The sequence below is a fragment of the Plutella xylostella genome, chromosome 20 (genome assembly GCF_932276165.1).
Source record: "Plutella xylostella chromosome 20, ilPluXylo3.1, whole genome shotgun sequence".
Taxonomy (NCBI): domain Eukaryota; kingdom Metazoa; phylum Arthropoda; class Insecta; order Lepidoptera; family Plutellidae; genus Plutella; species Plutella xylostella.
Genome location: NC_064000.1, coordinates 4,397,082 through 4,423,649, shown reverse-complemented (window position 1 = coordinate 4,423,649; position 26,568 = coordinate 4,397,082). Strand labels below are relative to the sequence as shown.

General features: G+C 42.0%; 4 protein-coding genes and 1 long non-coding RNA gene across 5 annotated transcripts in view; 2 read left to right on the top strand and 3 right to left on the bottom strand.

Moving 5' to 3' along the window:
• LOC105383584 (serine/arginine repetitive matrix protein 1) overlaps positions 1 to 2,645 on the top strand; it is a 59,302-nt gene extending 56,657 nt beyond the window's left edge. The window contains exon 19 of the mRNA XM_048628337.1: positions 321 to 2,645. Within this exon, the coding sequence (XP_048484294.1) occupies positions 321 to 452 (132 nt within the window). The 3' untranslated portion in view covers positions 453 to 2,645. The remainder of the gene's footprint in view (positions 1 to 320) is intronic.
• Positions 2,646 to 4,166: 1,521 nt separating this feature from the next.
• On the bottom strand, positions 4,167 to 6,221 carry LOC105383562 (ATP-dependent RNA helicase abstrakt). The gene has a single exon (XM_011553630.3). The coding sequence runs from the start codon at positions 6,109 to 6,111 to the stop codon at positions 4,246 to 4,248; it is 1,866 nt and encodes a 621-aa protein (XP_011551932.2). The 5' UTR covers positions 6,112 to 6,221; the 3' UTR covers positions 4,167 to 4,245.
• A 302-nt stretch (positions 6,222 to 6,523) lies between these two features.
• On the top strand, positions 6,524 to 7,919 carry LOC105383563 (CCAAT/enhancer-binding protein gamma). Its single transcript, XM_011553631.3, has 2 exons — positions 6,524 to 6,927; positions 7,284 to 7,919. Exons 1-2 carry the CDS (start codon positions 6,814 to 6,816, stop codon positions 7,539 to 7,541), a joined length of 372 nt encoding a protein of 123 aa, XP_011551933.1. The 5' UTR covers positions 6,524 to 6,813; the 3' UTR covers positions 7,542 to 7,919.
• Positions 7,920 to 8,454: 535 nt separating this feature from the next.
• LOC105395854 (phosphoinositide 3-kinase regulatory subunit 4) overlaps positions 8,455 to 26,568 on the bottom strand; it is a 38,553-nt gene continuing 20,439 nt past the window's right edge. Inside the window, exons 12-28 of the mRNA XM_048628336.1 lie at positions 26,177 to 26,320; positions 25,606 to 25,722; positions 20,236 to 20,370; positions 18,827 to 18,905; positions 18,609 to 18,685; positions 17,786 to 17,886; positions 16,453 to 16,547; positions 15,054 to 15,152; positions 14,627 to 14,702; positions 14,184 to 14,276; positions 13,713 to 13,835; positions 13,302 to 13,412; positions 12,872 to 13,026; positions 12,147 to 12,305; positions 10,510 to 10,670; positions 9,593 to 9,759; positions 8,455 to 8,780 (exon numbers count right to left, since the gene is read on the bottom strand). Coding sequence (XP_048484293.1) covers positions 8,570 to 8,780; positions 9,593 to 9,759; positions 10,510 to 10,670; positions 12,147 to 12,305; positions 12,872 to 13,026; positions 13,302 to 13,412; positions 13,713 to 13,835; positions 14,184 to 14,276; positions 14,627 to 14,702; positions 15,054 to 15,152; positions 16,453 to 16,547; positions 17,786 to 17,886; positions 18,609 to 18,685; positions 18,827 to 18,905; positions 20,236 to 20,370; positions 25,606 to 25,722; positions 26,177 to 26,320 — 2,103 coding nt within the window. The 3' untranslated portion in view covers positions 8,455 to 8,569. The remainder of the gene's footprint in view (positions 8,781 to 9,592; positions 9,760 to 10,509; positions 10,671 to 12,146; positions 12,306 to 12,871; positions 13,027 to 13,301; positions 13,413 to 13,712; positions 13,836 to 14,183; positions 14,277 to 14,626; positions 14,703 to 15,053; positions 15,153 to 16,452; positions 16,548 to 17,785; positions 17,887 to 18,608; positions 18,686 to 18,826; positions 18,906 to 20,235; positions 20,371 to 25,605; positions 25,723 to 26,176; positions 26,321 to 26,568) is intronic.
• LOC125490120 lies at positions 21,926 to 24,739 on the bottom strand. The gene is made up of 2 exons (XR_007267465.1): positions 24,433 to 24,739; positions 21,926 to 22,185 (listed from the first exon to the last, which is right to left on the bottom strand). It is a non-coding gene; the product is annotated as an uncharacterized LOC125490120 (long non-coding RNA).

Here is a 26,568-nt window from a genome sequence, read left to right as displayed (position 1 = left end):
ACTGAGATGGAGTCAGGTTTCATTGCAGCGCACTGTACTTCTTATAGTGCAGATAACAAACAGTGTTGGACTGGGGTTTGTCACCGTGATTAAAGGATTTAGCTGTGAGTTGCGGAGTAATCAGGGTATGCAGTACAGTTTTACAGGACGGTACAGTTGAAACGTCACTCGAGGAGGCTTCGTTACCTACAGTTAATTAAACAAATTAAGTCTGGGAACGAATTAAACGAAATTATATGCGACCTTTGAACGAGCGCCGAGTTGTAAATTTTTATCGGATACTTAAACAAAAATTTAATGAATACTCTCTGAACTTACAGGTACAAGGTGCGACGCAGAAGCCCATCTACCGCAATACAGAGCCCCCTAGCGTCGTGGAGCGGAACGCACGCATCGTCAAGTGGCTGTGTCAGTGTCGGAAGACACTTCCACAAGCGTCGCAGGCGCACTGATGCTAGACGCGAGTGTGGCGCCGTCTAGTGACAGTTTTGTGAACTTCGACTAGCGGTGCCGTCAGCGGCTCCATCTAGTGGCAGTATTGTGCACTTTAGTAAAGTGGCGCATATAGTGGCCCCATCTAGTGGCAGTTTTTGGAAACAATTCGAGGCTATCGCATCTTGAATAATTATGGAACTAATATGTCTGAGCTGTGAGTAGTGGAACTAAGTAAGGGCTTGTCAATACTAGAATTTGAATCGAAGACAAGCTACACGGAATAATGATGCGCCATCTAGTATCTATACAGAGGTGTGAGTGGTGTCATCAAGTGGTAGATTTCGGAACTAAGATTGAAGTTACTCGTATAAAAATGCATTTAGTATCGAATTTAGTTGACGCGTATTAGATAATTATGAAGAGAGTGTAGTGTGAAATCGAAAATTTAATCAATTTAAAAGCAATGTGATCTTACAGTTAGCTCATCTATTTAATTCGATGAACGTAATAGATTGTAGAGCTATTCTAGTATCTGGGGTCGAGTTACGCAGAAGGAAAATTTAAAATGAAAGTATGTAACGTATGGACGCAGATTTGTTTATACTTTGAGGCGTTATAATGTACTCTAATAATGTATTAAAGTTGCCAGTAAATACCTAATTAAAGTTAACAATATTAATGCTTGTCAATCATCTTTAGATAGATTATATTCAATCGAAAATACCTACAATAAAATACAAGAGAGAAACGTAGCGAATAATATAAGTAATTTTGATGTTAACTTTTTAACTTTATAAATAAATAACTTAAGACCCTATCCAACCAGAAGCTGTTCAAAATATTACGTCATTACGAATAATTATTAAATTCTGAATACGACTTACACTAACGCTTGTTTAAATTTAAGATTAATCGTCGATTAAGATACGTTATCGCAATTTTAATTAAAAACATACGAAGTAAACCAACAAAGACTATCATAGATTTACGACTTGCTCAATGATGTCATCTCCTCACTAGACTAGTGGGACGGGCGTCTATCGAATGTAGATATATTAATTAAATAAATACATGCGAATAGATAGAATATAGCAAGTTTTCAAATAGGTCACTACATTTTAGATTAGAATCCATTTTAAACAGTAATAAATGATTTTGAAGTATCGATAAGCATTAAAAAACTCTTCGATTTGTAGAAAGTCTTCGATATGTAATAAGACTAAAGTGTAAGAAGTAAATGCTATAAATGTGATATTCGATAACCGGGTTTCTTAAAATCCCCCCTTTTAAGAAACCAGGCTATTAAAACGTCTATAATGCAATAAACAAAATCGTACTAAAACAGTACTAAAGATTAGGCGCGGTAACCCCATCAGTGGTGTACTTGCATGAGGGAAAAGTATTTATGTCAATATTAAAATAATTTTACTAGTTGACTGCTCTTATTTTATTAAACTATTTTCGGTCAAGTTATGATATTATTATCCTTTAGTCAACAAAGATACTTTAACCATACATAACTTAAAGTTAAAATTATAGCATTTTTCGAAAAATGTAGGTACAATTCACGAGCTTAGTCGTACGGAGACATAATACGTTATTTTGGAATCGAATAATATAAATAATAATCATTATAATATAGATAGTTTGACTGTCATCGTTGTAGGCACTGTGAATACATATTTTTTGCTCGACTTGGTGGGGGCACTGCCGTGCCACCAGATAAGTATTATGAATTTATAAAAAATAGTTTACAGCATTATGTTTAAATTAATTGTGTTTTGTTTGACTACTTATAGAAGTGAGTATTACAATTTTAACTGTATGTGAACCATCTAAATTATGTTGTTCCTGTTAAGTGTTTGTCGTAGGTAGTTAGTTTATCTAAATATTTAAAAACAATTGTATCTATTTATGAATATTACATAATGTATTTATGGATATATAGAATTTAACGTTTAATATTTAAAAGAAACATGTGATTCGGTAGCACAAAAAGGATCAATTGTAGCTAAAACCTTAATAATGTAGTGCCAAAACATACTTGGTAAACTCAACCTTTAAATGCTGGTCGATTTTTCTAATATTGAAAATAATCAATGTTGACTATTATGTCCGCATCGTGTATGGCCAATGAACACAGAGCAAGACGCAAGAGTGACCAATAATGAGACCGTATTCCAATTTCCAATACAATCTTATGGCAAACTATCAAATATCAAACCAAGCCACGCCCCTTTTGGCTCCAAGTCAGAGGCATAACTTGCAGTAGCTAGAATTACAAAATTAAAACAGTTTTTAACTCTATTCTTTCATCTCAGCATACATTAAGTATAGATAAGTAATGCTGCTATGTTTAGGAAAAGTGTTCTTTGACTCTAGTGTTATAAATTTACAATGATCTATTTTCATTAGGGATAAATTAATGACCTATGTAAGTACTATAAACACACAAAAGACAATATAACGGAAACGAATAGTATGCAAGTCAAGTGCGAGTGTATCCCTTAACGAAACTACAGTTCCAATGATAGCGCAACAATAGATTTAAAGCTTACCAATATATTAAGTATATCTTGTCTAGAGCACATCGGGAATAATTTCACTTACCTACTGAAGAAATATATATAAATTATATAACATCATAATTACCTATAAATAATATTTGAATAATTTAAAATCTTGTTCTGTACATAATTATTAACCTCCTACACTGCCGGTTTGGATATGTTTTAGGTCCTATCAATCCTATCATCTATGAAATACATTAGAAATACCCTGTAATGTCTGCAATACCTGTATGCAAGGTCAAATCGGAAATACCCATGAAATTACCTAGATACCTGTTACCTAATTAACATTACCATTCAAATATTATATCATAAGAATCCCATTCAAAGAGGTCTCAAAGTCTCACTAACAGAGGTAATCAAGTGCTAAAGTGCTGAGACCTCAGCAGGAGACCCAGATATGGAGGTTTCCCACTTATCCAGGTTTCACTGTAATTAGATACCTGGCAGGGAACCTTAAATGAGGTAACAGTCCGTAGCACATACGACGGTACCAGTGTGCCAATCACGAATATTGTAGACTCTAGTCGATGGATGAGTCGTTGGGTAATTCAATAGCACATCTTGATCAGCGCCCCTGTCGGGTAATGTTAGGAACTGATAAAACGCATACAAATTCGAGAGTACTGCCTCGATTTACTATCCACTAGAGTCGACAATATTCGTAATTCGCCGTCTGGAACATCTTGCTTGAAGTTATTTTATTGTATTGTTATTATTATAGTTCGAGTTAAATTGATTATACTAGGTACTCAAATATTACATTAATAATTATGAACTGAAGTGTTGTAAGAACATAGTCTCAAACCTAATTACTGTAGGTAACTACCTAATTGTTTATGTTAAGTTTCAAGTATTTTAGATAGAGGCTGAAAATAAATATGGCTCTTTGTTTTAAATTTTTCATCTGACTATTTCATAGCAGGATTAGGTCCTCTATCATCAAAAGCATACGATGCTTCCTTCATTGTGTAAATTATAAAATGTACGGATACTACGGATATTGTTAGTTAATTGTGATGAAAGATTAAATTTTGGTCTGATGATAAATTAATGTTGTTTTATTTCGAGTTATACAGCGCCATCTCAAGCTTTCATTTACTCTTACTAGGAAGTTACTTTCAATTCTAACATAATTTTATGCCAATTACAACTAACAGATTATGTACGAAATATTTTTATTCAGTATCAAACTTATACCTATCTTAAATTACATGTTTATTTCATATCAACAATAATCTTAATAGTCAGCAGCAGTATTCGCCAAATAATCTTTTCTTCCAATATTCGATGCTTGCTTGTTTTGCACAGCCTCGAGCTTAGGACATTCAGTGATCCTGTGTCCGAGACCACCACAGTACGAGCAGCCCTGCCCGTCGGCCACCGGCACGTCTGGCTCTCCAATCATGTCTAGGAGGAACTCCGGCACCTTCTGTTTGGCCTCTCTCAGCAAGTGAGCTAGGTCTCTGAGCACACTGTCGTCGGCGGCGCGGCCCAGCAGCGTGGTCGCCACGCCCTCGCCACCAGCTCGCCCTGTCCTTCCGATCCTGTGCACATAATTTTCTATATCCTCTGGCATGTCGTAGTTGATCACATGCTGAATGTTTGGAAAGTCCAGACCTTTGCTGGCAACATCTGTGGCTACAAGCACATCTTTCTCTCCCTTTCTGAAGGCATCTACAGCCCGTGATCTCTCCTCTTGGTCTTTACCACCGTGTATAGCTACTGCTTCTACTCCCTTGAGGAGCAAGTATTCATGGACAGCATCAACATCCTGCTTCCTCTCAGCAAACACCAGGACAGGTGGAGGAGTCTTTTGTAGACATTGGAGTAGATGGACAGTCCTGGCTTCAGCTTTGACAGGCTCCAACTCTTGTCTCACATTAAGAGAAGCCGCTCCAGCTCGTCCCACATTCACTGTGACTGGTTTGACTAAAGCTGATCGGGCAAACACCTGAATCTTCTTTGGCATAGTAGCACTGAACAGTAGAGTTTGCCGTTGCCCCGTGAAGTAAGAGAATATTGTCCTCACATCTTCTTCAAAGCCCATGTCTATCATTCGGTCAGCCTCATCCATGCAGAGGTATCTGCACACGCTGAGGCGGACCATTTTCTTGTCGAGCATGTCCATGAGCCTGCCGGGGGTGGCCACCATGATGTGCACCCCGCGCTGCACTGTCTCCATGCACTCTGACACCGGTACCCCGCCTATAGCCAGACAACTCCTGATCTCAGGCATCCCGCACATCTTAAGATGCTTAACAAAATGTTGAATAATTTCATAAGTCTGCTTTGCCAATTCTCTTGATGGACATATGATTAAACCATAAGGTCCCTCATTGTTAATGAAAGGCAGCTTGATCTCTTGATGCAGACAGAAGCACAGCAATGGCAATGTGAATACAAGAGTCTTTCCGGACCCAGTGAATGCAATACCAATCATATCCCTTCCACTCAGTACTGTAGGTATGCCTTGCACTTGAATAGGAGTAGGTTTCTTTATGCCCTTAGCTTCTAGTCCTCTAATGATGCCTTTTGGTAGCTTCATGTGCTCAAAGGTCTTCAAGGGAGGTGGTACATCTTCACCCTCGACTAGTATCTTGAGTTTATCTCTCACTTGGTCGTGTCTCTCGGGGGGCAGCGCGAGGATGCACCGCGGGGCTCTCCAGGAAGTCTTAATAGGATCTTCATACTGGATACCTTTGGCTAACTCAGCTACCCCCATGAGGGCTTTGTTCTGCGCGACGCTCTCGAGGATGTGCTGCTCCTCGCGCGCCTGGCGCTCGGCCGCGGACAGCGCGCGCGCCTCCGCCAGCCGCTTCAACTCGCCGTGCTGCTCCAACAGCGACACATTATACTTGCGGCCCCACTCCTCCTGTGACGCGTCGTCGTCCGGGTCGTTGTCGCTGGAGCTCTTGGCCTCGGCGGACGCCTCCGTCGCCAGCTGCGTCAGCCGCCCGAGCTTAATCAGCTGCTGCTTCTTCCGTTCTATGAGTGGAACGTACGGGACGTAGTTTTCGAGGTCTTCCTCCGATTCGGACGACTTCTCCTCGCGTCTGTAACGCTTAAGAGGTGGTGGCGGCGGTTCTTCCTTCTTTTCTTCCATTGTGTTTTATGTTAAAATATCGGTTCTAATAAAGTTTTTACTATAAACACAACAAAATAAAATGATAAACACATGAAGAGTTGAAGACAGTGACAGACAGTCGTCAATTTGACGTTGACGTTTTCAGTTTTTGTATGGCATGTGTCGTTATTATTCTGAGCCAACAACGTAGCTGAGATTCATTGCACCCGGTGTTGTGTCATCCCATCTCCAACCCATCCATACCATCCTTTGATTATCCTTTGGATGGCACACCCACATCCATCATGCCAGTAAAACTTGATTTCTTCAAGTACCTATTACACTTTGTCGCAGAATGTTGAAAACAGTCCATCGATAAAAACCGGTTTATAATTTTTCAAAACACCAATTTTTGACATTTCATGACGTCATTCTTGTTTTGACATTTCATTTCATGGCGCATGCAAATGTTGATAATTTGGCAACATTGTTTTTTTCGTACAGTTAATCAGGAAAACCGAGATAAATTACGCAGTGAACAATAACAAAAACAATACCCCAGCCCCCTTACATTTTACATAACTATTCCTACAACAGTGAGCCGCGCAATACGAAGTGAATGGATGATAACAATCGACTGTTCATTGCATCATATTTGTTCCTGTTCGTTTCAAAGTTTTTGCGAAAGCGGGTTTATAACTTTGTGGGCTGGTAGTTCCCGGGGAGAGCTTGAATAATTTGATGATATTCGACGACAACAGCTCGGAGATGCCTCCGACGAAGCGCGGGAAGATGCAGAGCGACGCGGACGATGAAGACGACGACTACAGGAAAAAACGCGACCGAAATAATGAGGTAAATATCTAACTATAAACTCACTGGTCATACTGACCGTGTCGTACGGTCGGACGCAGATAAGCCCTTAGCTTAATGCTGTTAACTTCTGTTACATATACTTGTGCAATCAGTTTTTAGTTCACATCATAATGTTGTCTTGAGTCAATGTATTGTTTTATTCATTAGGCAATCAGTATTGATTGAAAGTCGAGATGGTGAGTATAATTTGAACTTGAATTGTAGTAGCCATCCTCATGCATTCACCAGTTAATGCTATTATGTTGTTGCTATATATCCAGTGTAGTGTATTATTTTTATTAGTATTTACACCGGTTTAGTAAACATAACAACTTATATTCTTTTACTTGTTACAGGCAGTCAAGAAGAGCAGATATAAGTCAAAGCAGAGGACACAAGAAACATTCACCCGAGTCAGTAAATTGAAGGCAGAGAACCAAATGTTGGAAGAAAAAGTGAAAACACTCACAAAAGAGCTGCAATTTCTGAAGGAGCTATTCCTGGCTCACGCCTCAAACTCACAGAGCTCAAAATTCGAAGGCATAGATCTGGAGAAACTTCTAGAAGATATCCCAGAAGATGATAAAAAAGATGGAGACACTACTAGCAAATAGTATAGTTACTTAATGTATCATGCCCACACTAAATGGGGGTTGTCATAAGTTTGTCTTGTGTGTCAGTGTTTATGTCTGTCAGCATAGCTCTGAATTGAGAAATGGACCAATCCCATCTCATTTATGGTTCATAAACATCAGTGGAGCTTTTATAAAGCTCTTTTCTTGTTGTGGTCTGTGTTGTTAGTCTTAATTTGGTCTTCCGGATTATTTTACAATTAATGTAAATTTTTGACATTGTTAGGAGTAAGTGAGAAATTGCAATAGCTTTAAGCAGGTTAAATGTATGTAGTGTGTACAGTTTTAAGTGGACTATAAATTATGTTTACCTACTTCAATGCAGGTGTCAATAGAAAATCAAGGATCTATTTTTATCTGGCTAAAATAATTGCACAATAGATTTTATCAGTAAGTAATTCATCACACTATAAATTGTATCTTATGTATTTTAATAAAAACTGTTTTTATAAATTATCTCACAGACAGGGTATTAAAATGCAAAAGGTTTATAAGTAGCAAAGTTAAACATGTATTGGTTTACATAATAAATAAAATGCGAAATATAATTTTAATATGGAATAACTCTTTATTATAATTATAATAACATAGCCGTTTACAGTAAAATTGATCACAGTTTAATAATTACTTAGCTACATAAATTTACATACAATAATATAGTACATCTGATCCCAAGAAAGGGAAATAAAACTTAAAACATAAACTAAGTTGGTTTAATTCATATAAAATCATTCTACCTACAATTAAATAGGAAATCATAATTCAAATTCTTTTCTCTAATCTAACAAAACATAATGAATATCTACATTTTAAAAAAGCTGTTTCAGGAATAGGTTTAAAAAAACTAGCCTCTTCTATTCGCCAATCCACCATCAGCAAGGGCAGAATTTTAAAAAAATATTTCGCAATCTGCCTCAAGTGCATTTGAATGTGATGTAAGAGATAAGCAACGCTATAACACCAATAGATGATGGTACGAATCCTGTTGTAACCTTAACATAGCATAGAGTTCACTTCCACACATTAATGACGCCATCAGCCGACGAACTGACCAGGTAACATTTAGACGCTTGAGCCATGGTGAAGTCAGTGATAGGCGCCGTGTGGTAGTAGGTTCGACTCTCGACGCTCTTGTACACGTTCTCCTCCTGTATGTTGACTGGGGTAGACGGCTTTTTGCAGATCTCCTGTATTACTGTCGTGCCGTCGATTATTTGGGTTCTGTAAGAGAAGAGATAAATATTGGTTGAAAATGTAAACTCATATGTCATAATGTTTTCAAATACTTTGTGTAAGTAGTTTTATTATTTTGTTTTATTTTTCATCATAATCTTGTACTGCTGGGGATGCGCGTCTCCCAAGGAGTGTTAATCTATCGGTACTTGGTGTCCCCGGCTGCTCGGTCTTTTGCGTGGAGCAGCACGCAGCTGTCAGCAGCGCGCCGCAGCCGCCAGCAGCGCGCGCGCTGGTCCGACCCGCCAGAGATCACGAACGAACCCTCGTCGGTGGTGCCGCAGTATATCCGAGATGCATTTAAGAAACGGCCACCTCATATACATCACTCGCTCTTTCTCGGTACATTTAACTAAATGAATAGGCGATCTCGCTCACTCCCGCATACGAGGCTAGATGCGGTTGTTTAACTATGCTATCTTTCTGTAGATCGCTTTGCTAAATTGCACTATGCGCGAACGAACGTACCCAACCCAGGGTGTCTAAATACGTGGAATTCCATAAGATACCTCTCATAGAGCCTCATACGCCACGCATACAAAAGTAACTTAACTGTGCCAGGCGCGAACTCTTGAGTAATAGGACTAATAGGCGACGGGGTCGCAACGCAAAAGGATGTACATACCCCAGTGTCTAAATGCACATGGAATCGAATAAGAGACGTCATATAGAGCCTTAAACGTCTCATGTCACGCCACGCAGAGAATCCCATTTAAACACCCGGCGGCGGTAACTTATCGCCGCGTCCACCTATTTACTGTCTTGTTCAAACAGTTCGCCTAAGGCTAGTCCCCACTCACCGGTACTTAGTATCCGCGGGCGCCCGGTCCCTGGCATCCAGCAGCACGCGGCTGTCCGCCGGCCGCCGCAGCCGCCAGCAGCGCGCGCGCTGGTCCGACCCGCCAGATATTACAAATGAGCCCTCGTCGGTGGTGCCGCAGTAGAGGGCGCTTGTGTAGTGGGACGCCTGGAATTACGTTGTTATTTATGGTTAATATTAGCCAGGGATAGTTAGAGGCGGGGACTACTGGACTCTTTACGAAGTTTCGTAGAGCTGTTACGCTTACCACAGCTAAACTACAGCTACTAACTACTACTAATACTGCTACTAACAGCTATTTTGCAATTAATGTACCGATTGTGTCACAGCTTTCCGAAATTTCGTATTTCGTCAAAACCCGTTCGGGCATTCGGACCAGATACAAGTTTACACAAGGAGCTTGATTTAGGTAGAATTCACGGGAACTAATGTCTATTTGTTTATATGTCACGCTGGTCGGTGGTCGGTCTGTGTGACGTGTATGGCGGTAAAATAAGGAGTCCAACGGCACAGTGAGTACAAAATTTCACAGGGGTCCCGACTCGTGTTGCTACTCACATTGGGCGTGTACTGCAGCGGCGCGGGCCCGGCGTGCACTCGAGGCACCACGCTATAGTCACCGTGTTGCTACTCACATTTAGACGGTCGAATGGCGTAGTGGTTAGTGGCCCTGACTGCTATGCCGAAGGTCCCGGGTTCGATTCCCAGCTGGGGCAGATATTTGTTTAAAGACAAATATTTGTACTCGGGTCTTGGGTGTTGATATTTATATTTAGTATGCATCTATCTATGTATTTGTGTAGATATATCAGCTGTCCGACACCCATAACACAGGTTCTGCCTAGCTTGGGGTCGGATGGCCGTGTGTGAGATGCCTCCACATATTTATTTACTCACATTGGGCGTGTACTGCAGCGGCGCGGGCCCGGCGTGGTGGGGCCACAGAGCGTGGGTCCGCTGCGTGGACTCGAGGCACCACGCGGCCACGTCGCGGAACCCGCAGGCCCACACGCCCGACGGCACGCCGGGGAAGCCGACTATGCGGCGGACGCGCTCGCCTGGGGAGAGATGAGGGGGTTTGTTGGTTAATTGTACATAATAAAAACAAAAAAAAAAACACAATACAAAAGTCTGTTACTGACCAAAATCATAAAATATTTTCAAGATCTCTTTTTATAAAAAAGTGACTGCACCATCTTTCGCCACATATGGCAAAATAATTTTTACTTTTAGTGTGCTTACATAGAGAATCGGGTTCCCTGTATCTACCTGTACCGGTAACCTGATTATGCGAAAGCGCTCACTCACGAAGCATTTCCCGGATTTTTAAACGCCATGAGCGCTTTCGCATAATCAGGTTACCGGTACAGGTAGATACAGGGAACCCATAACCATAACCCATGCAGCAGGTATGTAACGGTAACCTGATTCTCTATGTAAGCACCCTTAGACTGTACTAACATTGACATCAAATTAGAATGCGGCAGACAGCTTATACGGCTGAAAATCAGCGCCCATTCAGAAGGATTATTGGTTTTCAGCCGTAGAAGCTGTCTTTCAGTAGAGCGGTGGACAAGCAGCCTTCGTCTAGCCGTTGAAGAACTTTAATATGTGCTATTAACACAGCAGCCACTACTGCAAGGGTGTATAGACACGCGCGTGTAGACACCCTGTATAGCGACACTCACAGTTGGGGTGGCTCAGCGCGGTGACGGGCAGCTGGAAGCGCAGGTCCCACACGCACACGCGCCCGCTGGCCGTGCCCGCCGCCACGTAGCCGCTGCTGCTGGCGACACGCGCGTGTAGACACCCTGTATAGCGACACTCACAGTTGGGGTGGCTCAGCGCGGTGACGGGCAGCTGGAAGCGCAGGTCCCACACGCACACGCGCCCGCTGGCCGTGCCCGCCGCCACGTAGCCGCTGCTGCTGGCGACACGCGCGTGTAGACACCCTGTATAGCGACACTCACAGTTGGGGTGGCTCAGCGCGGTGACGGGCAGCTGGAAGCGCAGGTCCCACACGCACACGCGCCCGCTGGCCGTGCCCGCCGCCACGTAGCCGCTGCTGCTGGCGACACGCGCGTGTAGACACCCTGTATAGCGACACTCACAGTTGGGGTGGCTCAGCGCGGTGACGGGCAGCTGGAAGCGCAGGTCCCACACGCACACGCGCCCGCTGGCCGTGCCCGCCGCCACGTAGCCGCTGCTGCTGGCGACACGCGCGTGTAGACACCCTGTATAGCGACACTCACAGTTGGGGTGGCTCAGCGCGGTGACGGGCAGCTGGAAGCGCAGGTCCCACACGCACACGCGCCCGCTGGCCGTGCCCGCCGCCACGTAGCCGCTGCTGCTGGCGACACGCGCGTGTAGACACCTTGTATAGCGACACTCACAGTTGGGGTGGCTCAGCGCGGTGACGGGCAGCTGGAAGCGCAGGTCCCACACGCACACGCGCCCGCTGGCCGTGCCCGCCGCCACGTAGCCGCTGCTGCTGGCGACACGCGCGTGTAGACACCTTGTATAGCGACACTCACAGTTGGGGTGGCTCAGCGCGGTGACGGGCAGCTGGAAGCGCAGGTCCCACACGCACACGCGCCCGCTGGCCGTGCCCGCCGCCACGTAGCCGCTGCTGTTCGCGTATACGCACGTGTAAACGCCCTGCTTGAGGTCCCCTTGGAGCTTCCACGCGTTGCCTGGGGGAGATTATTATTAATATTAAACTGTAGAGGTCCATAGTCTCTGCCTACCCCTCTCGGAGACAGGCATGAGCATACGTATGTATGTATTAACCTGTGTTAGCCATGGTTCCATTCGAGAGAGCCAGGTACAGGTTCTTACACACCCACAGATAATAGAATAGAATAACCTGTGTTAGCTGGTAAGCTGAAATAAGACGAAATCTGAAAGCATTTAAATTGTGACGCTTTACTAAACTAGGCTTTGTTTAACGAACTTACACAGAAATGTGTAAAATAATGTTAAAATGACTATTATAGTGTTCATTTTAGTATCTCAGGCAACTGGATGCGCCCGCTTGGACGCGGCATCCATCCGCCCGCATCCACGCACATACCTGGCGCGCGCAGGTCCCAGCCGACCAAATACTCTATTGTTACCTTGCTTACTAGACTAGGCTTTGTTTAACGAACCTACACGTACTAATGTAAAATAGTATTTAGATGACTATTTACAGTGTTCATTTAAGAACTGGATGCGCCCGCTTGGACGCGGCATCCAACCGCCCGCATCCACCACATACCTGGCGCGCGCAGGTCCCAGCCGACGAGCGCGGACGCGAGCGTGGCGTACGTGATGACCTGCGCGTGGACGCCGCCGGCGCACGCCGCGTCCACGCAGCCGCCGCCCGTCTGACGGGACTGGGAGAGCGTCATGCGGGATGAGTTGGAGTCTGGCCTGAGGGAGAGAGATTAGAATTATAAAATAGTCTTCTTCGTATCGAGGATAAGATCAATCATAGTCATGAAGAAGCGTGTAATAATAGACTGATGGGGACTTAGCTAGTGAATTAGTCTAGGGGCCTGCTTCGCAGTGTCTGGATAATGGCTACTTGTGGAATAGAAGACAGGTGTTGGACACCTACATCTTTTGTAGCATGTCCAACACATTGTGAAACAGGCTGTATGTCCTAAACCCACATCTTTGGTTAAAAGAAGTTTCGAAAAAGTTACCTCAGTACAAATATGGATCCGTCCTGCGAGGCGGCCACCAGCGACTGTCCATTCTCGCACGGAGCCAGCGCTATGACGGGACCCGCGCTTCTATTGTACATTGTTTTAGATCTGAAAAAATATGCATAAAATAATCAATAAATATAATTAGGTTAATGCCTGTCGAAGTAGTATGGCTTTTTGTGGTAAATACTAGCCCCCAAATTCATGTAGTGAAGCGCTCCGCGCAAGTACTGCTAGTTAGTGACCGTGCTAAGCCGAAGGTCCCCGACCGGGACAGATATTTATACTCGGGTCTTATGTGTATCTGTGTAGATATATCAGCTGTCCGATACCCATTTTGTAGAAAGGCTCTGCCTATCTTTCCGATCGCATGGCGTTGTGTGACACGTCCCCACATATTATTATTACTTATTGATGTAGGCGTGTCCCTCGAGGCGGGCGGCGTCCCACAGGCGCACGGTGCCGTCGTCGGACGCCGACGCGAACATGTTGCGCTGAGCCGGGAGCGTCACCAGCCGGTTCACACTGGATCTGGAGAGTTAGAGGTTTGTGTTAGAATGGGTCAGAGTCTGTCTAAATATGTATAGGTTGAAAATGTAATAATATTCTCAACCGGTCACCTATGCGGTAGGTGGAGGCCGAGCACAGTTGTGGCGACGCAAGGCCTATGTACTAACAGCATTGGACGATTATAGACTTATAATAAAATGATAATGAAGCACCACAAAATATAATAAAAATAGTGGTAAATATAACATATCTCCTTTCAGTCTTCTCCTTAGCGTGTAGGTGACAAACACCACATCTCGTCTCTAGTTTGCTGCATGATCATGATGATGATGATGATGATGATGATGACGGTATTATGCTGGGTCTTACTTGTGTTCGTGTAGGTAGGCCAGCAGCGTGTCCCCGGGCCGCCACGACGGAGGGGGCAGGGTGTTGTCGTGCTCCATGCTCGTGTCTAGAGATCTGGAAATATAGGAATATTTATAGACAGTATAGGCACACATATACAGCAAAAAAGACAGTAAAATCTGGTGACTATGGTTTCAAAAGCGGTAAGTATAGATTTTCTACTAGGAATAGAATAGAATAAAATAGGAACATAAGTTGCGTGGGTGCCGAGCGACGGGCGAAAGCGCCCAGGTAGAGGCGGAGATGGCCGGACGACCTGGACAGATTTCTGCCGGATTGGCGTCAGGTGATCGACATTAGTCGACAACAGAGGGGAACATAAGCATGGGGAGGCCTTTGCCCAGCTCTGGGTGGGACAAATATGGCTATATTCAAAAAAATAAGTCTACTTTAAATGTGGGTACCTGAGTGACTTCTGGAACTTTTGTTGCATCCGCGCCGTCAGATTCCTCAACTCAACTCGACATGGCGCCATGCTATCTGCAATGACAATTTATTTATAGATAAGACCTAATCAATATAAAAACTTTAACTAATAGCCTTAAGTCTATTGCTGTCCACTTCTGTAAGTTTTCATTTTCGTTTAAGGTTCCACACTCACGATCAAGCCTGTTATAATCCCATTTATGGTCACCGCCCATATAAGCGTAAAGAGATTGCTTTTTTAACTTTTTTCCTTCTGTCAACCAATAAAACGCGAGCTCGCGAACTGATATGGAGGACGTTTTGACTGTTTTGAGTTTGATAGCTTTAGAGATATCCCAAAGTAAAGAATATCTTCTTGTACCTATCGATCCTTGTAGGGGTTAATGAGAAATGATATCAACTCACACTGCACATAGCTAGCGCTATGTCCCAGCTGCGAGGAGTGCGGCGGCGCGGGCGCGGGGCCGGCCGCCTCACCCGGAGCCTCCGACACTGAGGACTCCGCTGCAAATGTTATACAGAATATAATGCTTTGGGGGATCCAAATAGTTATACCAAGTAAAGAAAATATATCTGTAAATAGTGTTATGAATAGAATAGAATAGTGTTATGATTAAAAGTGACTTGTTTTGGAATCAAAATAGGCCAACTCAAGGTTTACTTAAAAGGTGATTGAATAGTCAGATAAATTAATGATGAATACAATTTGTTGCTATCAACTTTTAGACGCGTCATCATTAGAACTAAATCATCGAAATATCAGCTCTAAGGTACAGTGAAACTATAAAGTCCTGAAATTAATGATTGAGGAACTAAAATTTTCAGGAGCCTGGCACCATTAGAAAAGAAACATAAAAGTCATAACAATTGTTTATGTCAATAGGCGGTTGGCTGTTTTTTTTAATTTTCTTATTAATTATAAGGATAATCTAGATAAAAACAACAATTTACGCTTGGTTGCAATTAGGAAGATGAAGAAAAATATTCGTAGTCAAGCTATTGATGCTATTTATCGAGTTTTAATACAATGTTTAGCGGAACATCAAGCTGGACACATTTTGTCGAATTTGGAGGATGTTTACGCTCGTAAAACGTCTATGACGGGTATGTAGCATTGTACAAATTGTAATAACTCATTTTTTATTAGTACCAACGCTTCATTTATCGATAAACCTAGGTTTAGAGCCCAAGTCGAAGATTGTTTACATACCACTGATTGTAGGTTTCATCTGGTTTCAGTTGAGTCAAACCTTAACATTTTGATACTTGAAGATATATGTTTGTTTACTTACTAAATTCACATTGTGTGAATTTGGGGGCATTGTGTAACTCAAAAAGATTTTTTTATTTTATTTTATAGTTATATCGGACCAGCGTGCCAAAGAGGGCAAAATATGGAATATTTCTAACTCCTGGAAGAAACAGAACTGGCCGTCCAAAAACAGAAATTGATGTCTTTACTGTGTGTGCCCTTCGTCAACAGATCCAGTTTTTTTTATACAGTTGTAATAACTAAATAAATATTTATTGGTTTCACTATAAGCCTTCATATTAACACCTTCTAGCTTGTATAAGAGCTTTTTTGTGGATGGTAAGTTGTTTTTAAATACATAAATAGGTAGGAAGTTAACAGGCAAAATTTCAAGTATCAAAGTCAGTTATGTTTCGCTATATAGGGTGGCTACATGAAAGATAACAGTGCCCTCATTTAATTTCAGGACTTTATAGTTTCACTGTATGTAGGAATAGATTTTCCCCATTTTTTAGCAACTCAAGTGTTTTTACCGTATATTTATGTAAATACCTTGTATGTTGGCGGGCTCGCTGGTGTTTCCGAACATGGTCTGCCACTCCGTGTTCATCTGCGTCTCGTGCGACAGAGACGTCTTGTGAGTGCGACTGGAATAGAAACATTATAAAAAAATAAAAACAAATCGGGTTATTCGAGTGAGGCAAGTAGCAATTAACACTTCAATAAAAGATAATAATGCCATCTAAACATTTCATGTTAAATGTCGCATGTTGATAAAACGAGAACGACTTTTCGAGTATTTCTAAAATCCTTGTACAAAATTTGTAACATTTAGGGCCTGTTTCAAAATGTCTACGATAACGGCTACCCGTGTGATAAAATACTTGGTGTCACTGTCTAAAACATAATTATAGAGAGTGACAGCGTGTCTTTTATCCATCAGGTAGCCATTATTCAGACATTGTGAAACAGGGCCTTGATGTTTTTAATAACGAGCGGATTACAAATGTACGGTGGCCTGCGCCTAAAAGTATACAGGCGGAGTTTTTAAAATAGCGATCTCAAGCTCACATGCTGCTCAAGCATATCCACATATACACCACTGCTACACACATCACACACAACACGTCCCCGGATTTATAACAGATGTAGCTGGTCCCTTCATCATCAGGGATCGCTATTTTAAAAACTCCGCCTGTATACTTTTAGGCGCAGGCCACCGTACATGTACATGTCGCAGGCATCTGGTTTTATCTCCTGTTTGATTGAACCGCTAGCCCGTTCATTGGATGACGCTGCTTAGTTGCATGACTAGGCCGAACGTTGATTGCACAAGCGTCACAAAACGTCCAACTAGTTAGCTGACTTAAAATCAGTCAGGTGGTGAACAAAAAAAATATGGCGTCTAACAGCTAACAGCTGATACAAAAAGCACCTATATTGTTAGTTTTTTTGCAAATAAATTAGCTTTAAAGTGAGTTATTTGTGTTAAAATAGTGTGACAACATGGATTTACCTATTATTACGCCGCGGGCGGATAGTTTCAAAGAAAATATTGTGGCGTAACTGGATAGTTATAAACAACAATATGAAGGTACGTTTATTGTTATCGTTTAGTTAATTTGTGAGATAAGAGCTTTGTAACATAGTCTTTTTGTTGACTATTGTCTGGTCATGTTCATCCTAACCAGACATTACAAAGTTGCTATAATACTATATCCCATTCAACGACTCCGCTGAATGACGTTCAGTCAAGACGTCGAACGTTACAATCAACGACTTGACGAGTTGTCCTTTAGTCATACAACTGAATAGCGCCATCCAATGAACGGGCTAGTGGTTCAATCAAACAGGAGATTAAACCAAATGCCTGCGACATACATACCGGCTCGCGGCGTGCGGCGGCGGCGGCGGCGGCTCCAGCTGCAGCCACTTGGACACGTGCAGCGTGGCCAGTTGCAGGCGCCCCGAGCCTGAAGTCGTACGCTGGAGGGGTGGAAGAGAGATATTACGGTTTAATTTGTTCTAAAATTACACCGAAAGGTCAATAGACTGATGACGTGCGCTGAAGGAAACATAGTATATGATACGACTGCGGAAAGTGGATCTACCAGAGATACAGGGAGAAAATCCGGCTCGAAGGACCATTTAAAAGTCGAAATTAACTCCAGCTGCGGCCGCCCCGAGCCTGACAATGTTCGCTGAAGGGGTGGAAGATAGAAATTACGGCTTAATTGGTTCTAAAATGACATCGAAAGGCCAATAATAATTGCTCCATTCAGAGAAGGCTCGAAAAATATAAAGCGATCATCACGAAAAGTACAATGGGGAAATCATAATCATCATCATCATCATCACGTCCCCAATGCCAGCGCACGGGTCTCCTTCCAGAGAAGGAAGGGTTATGGGGTAATTCTAAGTGGAAATTATACAAATGCGGATCCAGCTTCGCACGTTATGACGGGCCGCAGCGCAAAAGTGTTTTATACTCGCCTATTTATATGTAGCTTTGTCTGGTTTTGAAATGGCCCAGGGAATGTTTAAATTAAAATTGGATGACATGAGAAAGGTCACAATCACGGTAAAAGCATTTGGGGAAGCGAAGCTCGCGTTTAGGCAGCTAGTTTGATATTAAATATGTTTTAATACCAAACTAGCAAACATTAATACCAAACATTACTGTTGGATTCGAGTGTTTTTATTATTACCTGTGTGGACGATCGCTGTATCTTTATGAGGTGCGTGCTCATAGCTAGCAGTTGGTTCTCAACTTGTTCCGTCATACCTGGAAAATAAATAACGAAATATACAGACTCTCACATATATACACTCACACAATTAACACTCTGACCTCCCTCAGATAACGTATATTTATATTTTATGATAAAAGATATTTAAAGATTATTAGTAATTGAAATATAAATACCGTCAGAAGCGAGTCTTCTAAACAAGTTCTTGAGTTGTGTTCCCATTTCACTGTACTGCGGGACGGTCCCTTGCTTCACCTGCAAAAATAAATTATAACAATATATTAAATTCTGCTCTTTCATTTCCTGCTTCCATCTATCTATCGAATATCTGTCAGTAGGGACTTGTATAAATTCCACCCTAGTCGAAAACAAAACCGATGCGATTGAATTACTCACTGAATACGAATAACTTTCACTTTTGGACCTCATCCGACGCCATCTATCGATCTTACCTATCTTAGATTTCGTAAAAGTACTGAATTGCATAAAAGTTATGTCAAATTTGCCAGTCGGCTATGTTTTCGGACCTATAAGTAAATCTATTGCTAATCTAATGTGTGATTGTGGAAGACTCTAGTAGCAGCTCCGGTCTGTCCACTAGCTACCACCAGGGCATCCCACGCTGGTCCACTAGCAACTAGCAGGGCGTCCCACGCTGGTCCACTAGCAACTAGCAGGGCGTCCCACGCTGGTCCACTAGTAACTTGCAGGGCGTCCCACGCTGGTCCACTGTCAACCACCAGGGCGTCCCACGCTGGTCCACCAGCAACTAGCAGGGCGTCCCCCGCTGGTCCACCAGCAACTAGCAGGGCGTCCCACGCTGGTCCACCAGCAACCAGCAGGGCGTCCCACGCCACAGTACCTTCATGCGCGCGTGGCGGTGCTCGCGCAGCGCGGACAGCAGCCGGTCTGCGTCGCGGTGCGTCAACACTGCGTCGAACACGCGCCGCGGGATGGGCGGCGACAGGCTCTCTAGTAGCAGCTCTGGTCTGTCCACTAGCAACTAGCAGGGCGTCCCACGCTGGTCCACTAGTAACTAACAGGGCGTCCCACGCTGGTCCACTAGCAACTAGTGGTCCACTAGTAACTAGCAGGGCGTCCCACGCTGGTCCACTAGTAACTAACAGGGCGTCCCAAGCTGGTCCACTAGCAACTAGTGGTCCACTAGTAACTAGCAGGGCGTCCCACGCTGGTCCACTAGCAACTAGTGGTCCACTAGTAACTAGCAGGGCGTCCCACCCTGGTCCACTAGTAACTAACAGGGCGTCCCACGCTGGTCCACTAGCAACTAGTGGTCCACTAGTAACTAGCAGGGCGTCCCACGCTGGTCCACTAGTAACTAACAGGGCGTCCCACGCTGGTCCACTAGCAACTAGTGGTCCACTAGTAACTAGCAGGGCGTCCCACGCTGGTCCACTAGTAACTAACAGGGCGTCCCACGCTGGTCCACTAGCAACTAGTGGTCCACTAGTAACTAGCAGGGCGTCCCACGCTGGTCCACTAGTAACTAACAGGGCGTCCCACGCTGGTCCACTAGCAACTAGTGGTCCACCAGCAACTAGCAGGGCGTCCCACGCCACAGTACCTTCATGCGCGCGTGGCGGCGCTCGCGCAGCGCGGACAGCAGGCGGTCTGCGTCGCGGTGCGTCAACACTGCGTCGAACACGCGCCGCGGGATGGGCGGGGACAGGCTCTCTAGTAGCAGCTCCGGGCGGTCCACCTGGGGAGGAATAATGGGTGAGTAAGGCTTGCCATTTAGTCACTCCAGAAGGGCTAGCACGCGGCGCTTTTAAGACGTGACAAAAGTTTTGCATCGCGCTCACTCACATCACGCAGCCTCAAGAGCGAGCGCGACAGATAACTTTTGTCACGTCTTAATAGCGCCCCGTGCTACAGGGCCTGTTTTATAAAAATGCGATACGAAGTCGAGCCTTAATTTTTCCTGCATTATATCCAAATTAAATACGCGTTTTAAAAAATGCCTAATAGGGTATTTTAGTCTAGATGAGAAAAAAAATAAAAGTGTATTACAAAGATTGTTTAGAGGAAAAGCAATCGGGAAATGTTAGTTTCACTTCGTAAGGTACATAAATAAATTTTTTACTGCAGTTTAAAGTTTTTAGGTTTTTTTATCTGTTTTTGAACACTACGAAATGTCCCCGCCATGCTAATGACGTCATTACGGTAGTAAACAAAAGTGTTCCCAAAGTATTGATTCTTGAAGTAGTTAACCTATCATTAAAGAGTATATGTCATTAGATAGGTAATGTTAATACAGTTACTTACATCAAAGTGATTTTCACAAAAGTATAAACGAGATTTATCTGATAACAGTCCGGGATCTCGTCTCGCAACTTTTAACCAAGTGTTTCTCATATTTATATCCACTGGTACTTGAATCCATAATTTGTCTGGTGTTTTTACACTAGTGTTCTCACATTCAGAAACAACACACCAACGATACGGAGCATAATTACTCATTATTAAAATTTTCAATACATATCAAAATGTGTATTACTGACAGCTCCCAACAAACAATCTACTCTTATAAAATTATATGTATAAGGTCTAATCTCTTATAGTTGTTTTAAAATAGCTTTGATTATAACAATGTTCCTTATAATCGCATGACATAAGAAGATTTGGCTAATATTACCTTTATTCTTATAATTTGGTTGGGTTAACCATAACAAGTCCAAATTACATGGTTACAATAAAGATTGAAAATGTGTTATAAGTACTTGTAAGAGCATTTACAATGCTTTTAAGCCATATAATATTCAAAAGCAATATAAAAGCTTTTTATTTGGCTAATTGTTCTTATAATAGTAATGCATAAGGTAACTATGATACTTTTAACCTCATAGGAGCATTTTATATAATGTCTACCCAACAAACAATTCACAGCATTTTATATGATCTTTATAAGAATGAAAGCAATCCATATTCACTTACATAGCTATTAAAAATGTATTATTCTCTAGATGGTCATATTAAAAGATACCCACCACTTCTACTGCTACGAGTATAATGCCACAAAATTACCAAGCTGATACCAACAAATCACTAGATGGTCCCGTAAATGATTTTATGGAACATGACTATGTCTAATCAGTGAGGAAGATTATAGCAGTACTTAGCGGTAGTGAACTAGATATTATAATGTGAATGAATGGTGAATGAGATGGATTTGGATATTCATGGGGATATCAACTTTGGCCAATTCTGTCTGAAATTAAAAATGTATCGAAATATTTATGTACTCAACGTGGTGGGAATCTATGAAGGAAAATCAAATAAAACAAATATTTGAGAATCACGTTTTTTTTCAGTCACCATATTGGTGATTATCAGTAGAAGCATTAATCAATACGAGGGCTGATCCAATGTTTACAAAAGGGTGTTTTAAGGGCCATCTGATGATGATTGTGTGGTCTCCGATTTTCCAATTGCTTGGAACTGCAGATAGTTTTGATTTCCCCTTTTCAAATATTTTTACTATATTACTAGATTTTGTACGGCATTATTAAAAAATCTGAAAAAAGTAATAAAGTAAAGTATAATTTATTTCTGACGACCATTGCAATACTACCTGAAAAGTAATAAGTATAGCTAATAATTATTAATATAGCTACGGTCGGCATAATACTTGCGTCAAAGGAACCCTAACGATAGATAAAATGGCGATAGCTTATGAAACAAGTGTTGCCATTACAGAGCTTATAATCTTATAGTTTTCTTATAGACGATGTGCGGCTGCTGTTACCCTTGTAAAAGCGTTATAAAGAAACATGACTCAATAATTATTCACATTTTTACCGTAAAACTACTCAAATTCAAGGGCCCGTTGATATAATTACACTTTTTGTACCTCATTTTACCATACGTTTGAATTCCCACACAGTTTTCACATAAATGAGCAGAATATATACTCTCTAAAAAATAAATTAAATTAATTATAAGTACTTGGTTCTTGTCATCTGTCTTTATAATACTTGTTGACGCTGTCAAACTGTCAAAACTCACTCAGGAAAACACTTAGGGTGGGTTGCATCAACATCCCGGTTATCGTAATAGTTAAGGTTAAACTTAGCAATGACAGAGTCGTTACAGTTAATATTTTACTGTAACGTGTTGCACCATCAAATCGTCGGTCATTGTTAATGTTATTAGGGTTGCTATTCGTTTGAGACATAATTATCCCCAAAGTTATTGTGGGAAACGTTTTTATGTAAGGCAATACCAAATCTAGCTGTCGGACTGAAGCCGTCACAGAGTACATTGTAGCCGTCATTCTCTGTCAAAGCACTCAAAGTCAACATGTCATAGGAACTAAGTATGTTGTTCCTCCAAATATTGACCAAAAGATTATCATCAATAAAACCCGCGACAAAGTAGACTCTAATAAGCCTTTATCAAGAGCGGTGGTAGCTCAGTCGGGTAAGCGCCCGCTTCTCACGCCAGAGATGCGGGTCCGATCCCGGCGCTGACATGTACCAATGAGTTCTTTTAACATAAGTACAATGTATACCATCGCTCTTACGGTGAGGAAAACATCGTGAGGAACCCTGCATAAATCTAGATTTAGCACATCTAGATATGTGAACCCACCAACACGCAGTGTACCAACGTGGTGGAGAAATGGTCCAAGCTTTGGAAGGCAGTTTAGACCTTGGGGATATGCACAAAGGTTCCATTCGAGAGAGCCAGGTGCAGGTACTTACACCCCCAGAGAATAGAAGCCTTTATTATTAATTATCTTATTAATTAATTCTTAACAAGTTGAAATAAAAACTAACGATGTAATCTATCAAAATAATTATTTATTGACATCCTTCGATTATGCTCATCATTCCTGTTAACTGCATAGACAGGTTCCTCTTCATCAGATGATGAATCATCATAAAAAACCTAGCTGGTGGTACAGCACAGGGTCTCTATTTTGTTTACATAATATATTATGCAGCTATGCCGTAGCCACAATAATGGGCTGCACTCTTCTTAGTTCTGTCCTTATTTTCATTGATATATTTCTGTATTTGAGTGATTGCAAAATTTCTGAAAACAAGGTTATTCAATTAAAGAGTTAGGTAGGTACTTTGATATTAGATTGCTGCGCTGGACCGGCAACCGGCAGGTAGCCGGTTGTGGCTGGATAAGGAAGGCCGAGGGCACAGTGTTGTTTCGCTCCTTGGAAGAGCCCATGGCTAGAAGTGGACGCTTATTTGGTGGTGAAGATGATCATTACACCTACAACATAATAATAGGTGCACTTAGGTACTTCGTCGTTGGAGGCAGTAAGAAAGGTTCTAGTTTTAAAGCCAACACACGAGCCACATTTTTGAGACCTGGAACCTGCGAATCTATCAGTTCTCTGAAAGTACACCTTTCTCTTCATATTTCGTAAGTTCCGTACTTACTCCACCTCAATCTCAATTTCTGAGGAACTTGTTTCAAGCACTATATTTCACGTAGAAGCGACATGATAAGAATTATTGAATATTAATATTTGTACGTAATACTGTTACTTTGAGGTTATACAACGGGTTTGACAGCTACCTGACTTTAACTTTAACAGTAACCGGCCAACATGGGGTGGTTATGGTTATCGTTAAAGTTATGACGTCATTTTAACCATAGTTGAATGGTGCAACCAATTTTTCGCTTAACCGATGCTTTGACAGACGATGTGACGATTGTAATAGTTAAAGTTAAATGGTGCAACGCACCCTTACTGTAGAATCTCATACACTGATTAGCTATCTAATAGAATTTATCTTACCGCTATAAGTTTTACTCCCTTGTTGCTCGCCATAATAAAACACGTATAAGGTTGGTTGGCTTTATTAACGCTTTTCAACATGTCTCTTACAAGTTTATTGGCTTTCTATAAGCAATCCTTTTGCTTTTATTAGTTTGACTCTCTTGTTGCTTGCTATAATAAAGCACGTATAAGAAAAATAAGCTAACAATAAAACAATTATAAGAGGGCTTTGAGGTTATTGTCCTTGTAATTTGTGCCCAAACGCACGCTTATTAGCGATAATACGGCTTTTATAAGTAAAATATTTTTGGCATTATAAGCCACTATGAGATAGAGCGGTGGTAGCTCAGTATAGAGCGGTGGTAGCTCAGTCGGGTGAGCGCCCGCTTCTCAATCAAGAGATGCGGGTTCGAATCCCGGCGCTGACATGTACCAATGAGTTCTTTTAACTTAAGTACAATGTATACCATCGCTCTTACGGTGAAGGAAAACATCGTGAGGAAACCTGCATATCTAGATCTAGCACATCTAGATATGTGAACCCACCAACCCGCAGTGGACCAGCGTGGTGGGAAAATGGTCCAAGCTTAGGAAGGCAGTTTAGACCTTGGGGATATGCACAAAGGTTCCACTCGAGAGAGCCAGGTGCAGGTACTTAAACCCCCACAGAGAATAGAATAAAGAATAGAAAAGCCACTATGAGAGTATTTTTTGTTTGTTGGGCTGTAGTTTGTTTACTAACGTAATGACGTCATGACCAAAAAACAATCATGGCGTCCGTTGTGTGCCGCGTTTTCGCGAAATACGCGCGAAATTTGAAATTATGATAAAACAATTAATTTATATTCGTATATAACGTGAGAAAAAAAATATTTTTAATTTTTTAGAGATATATTAAGACTAAAGAATTTATTTAAGATATATTTCAAAAATGCATGTAATACCCTATTGTCACAGCTAATTTAACCATAACGTAAGCGGATCTTTCAAGATAAAAGGCGATACGTTTAGGTTACACTTATATGAGCTGTGACCTTTAACCCCAGTTTCTTAAATCCTTTTTTTTTCATAAAGTGAAACCATAAGGTTTTTGTAGGAAAAAGACTGAAAAATTACAAACATTATGAATATTTTGTGTCCATTCAAAGTTTCTGCTATAACCTTTGCTTATGAGCGCTTGATGTAACTTACCTGTATGAGTTTGTGTTTGAGGTGCGGCCACACGAGCGGCAGTATCTTGCAGTTGACGTCAATGGGGTTCAGCAGCCGCGCCGCCGTCGCGATCAGCCCGCAGACTTCGTGCCGGATCTGCAACGGACGTGTGTGAAGATATTTTATACTTATTACTACATCCACGAACGTTTCGCCCACAATAGCTGAAAACCAGCGTTATGGCCTACCATAGCGTCAAGCTGAGCTAGAACTCGTTTCAGCACCAGGAAGCAACACTCACTCACTCACGCTCATTATTTTATTACTTTTTTTATTTATTTTACTGCTTATGTATATTTTGTTTTTGTGTGTGTTTGAAATAAATGTTTTTTTAGTCATTGTTGGTCGATGAAAGATTGTTGGGCGAAAAATCTGAGAGATATCATTTCATTGCTATTTTGACTGTGGATGAACCGTATTACTCCGAATCACAACCGTAAAAAAGACAGATATATCCGCACTATCAGCAGTCTATATTACAGGTTCTGCCTAGTTTGGGGTCGGATAGCCGTGTGTCTGATGTTCCCAGATAAATATTATCATGACGTACCCACAAGTTCGGATGGTGCGCCAGCGGCACGCTCTCTGTCAGCAGCTGACACAGCGCCTGCTTCGTCAGCAGCCCGAGCCCGGCGAGCCGCGCCGCCGCCAGCAGCGCCAGCGACGTGATCCACTCGGACGGGTCTGATAGGCCCTGGGAAATATGGGGAATGAAGATAAGATAAAATACTCTTTATTGCACACAAAAAGAAACAGTATTACAAGCATGAACAGAAAATAAATAGCACAATCGGCGGCCTTATTACTAAAAGTAATCTCTTCCCGACAACCAAATTGAAAGGAAATAGAAATAATGAACAAGGGTAGCGTGTGAAAATAAGAGATATTTATAAAATACATTAATACGAATGTTCACTTACAAAAAAACATGAAATTATTATG

Bases quoted from the DNA above. Each gene is read 5' to 3' on its own strand.
- LOC105383562 (XM_011553630.3), bottom strand. From the start codon at position 6,111: ATGGAAGAAAAGAAGGAAGAACCGCCGCCACCACCTCTTAAGCGTTAC.
- LOC105383563 (XM_011553631.3), top strand. From the start codon at position 6,814: ATGATATTCGACGACAACAGCTCGGAGATGCCTCCGACGAAGCGCGGG. The intron at 6,928-7,283 runs GTAAATATCTAA...TACTTGTTACAG, and splicing joins AACGCGACCGAAATAATGAG to GCAGTCAAGAAGAGCAGATA.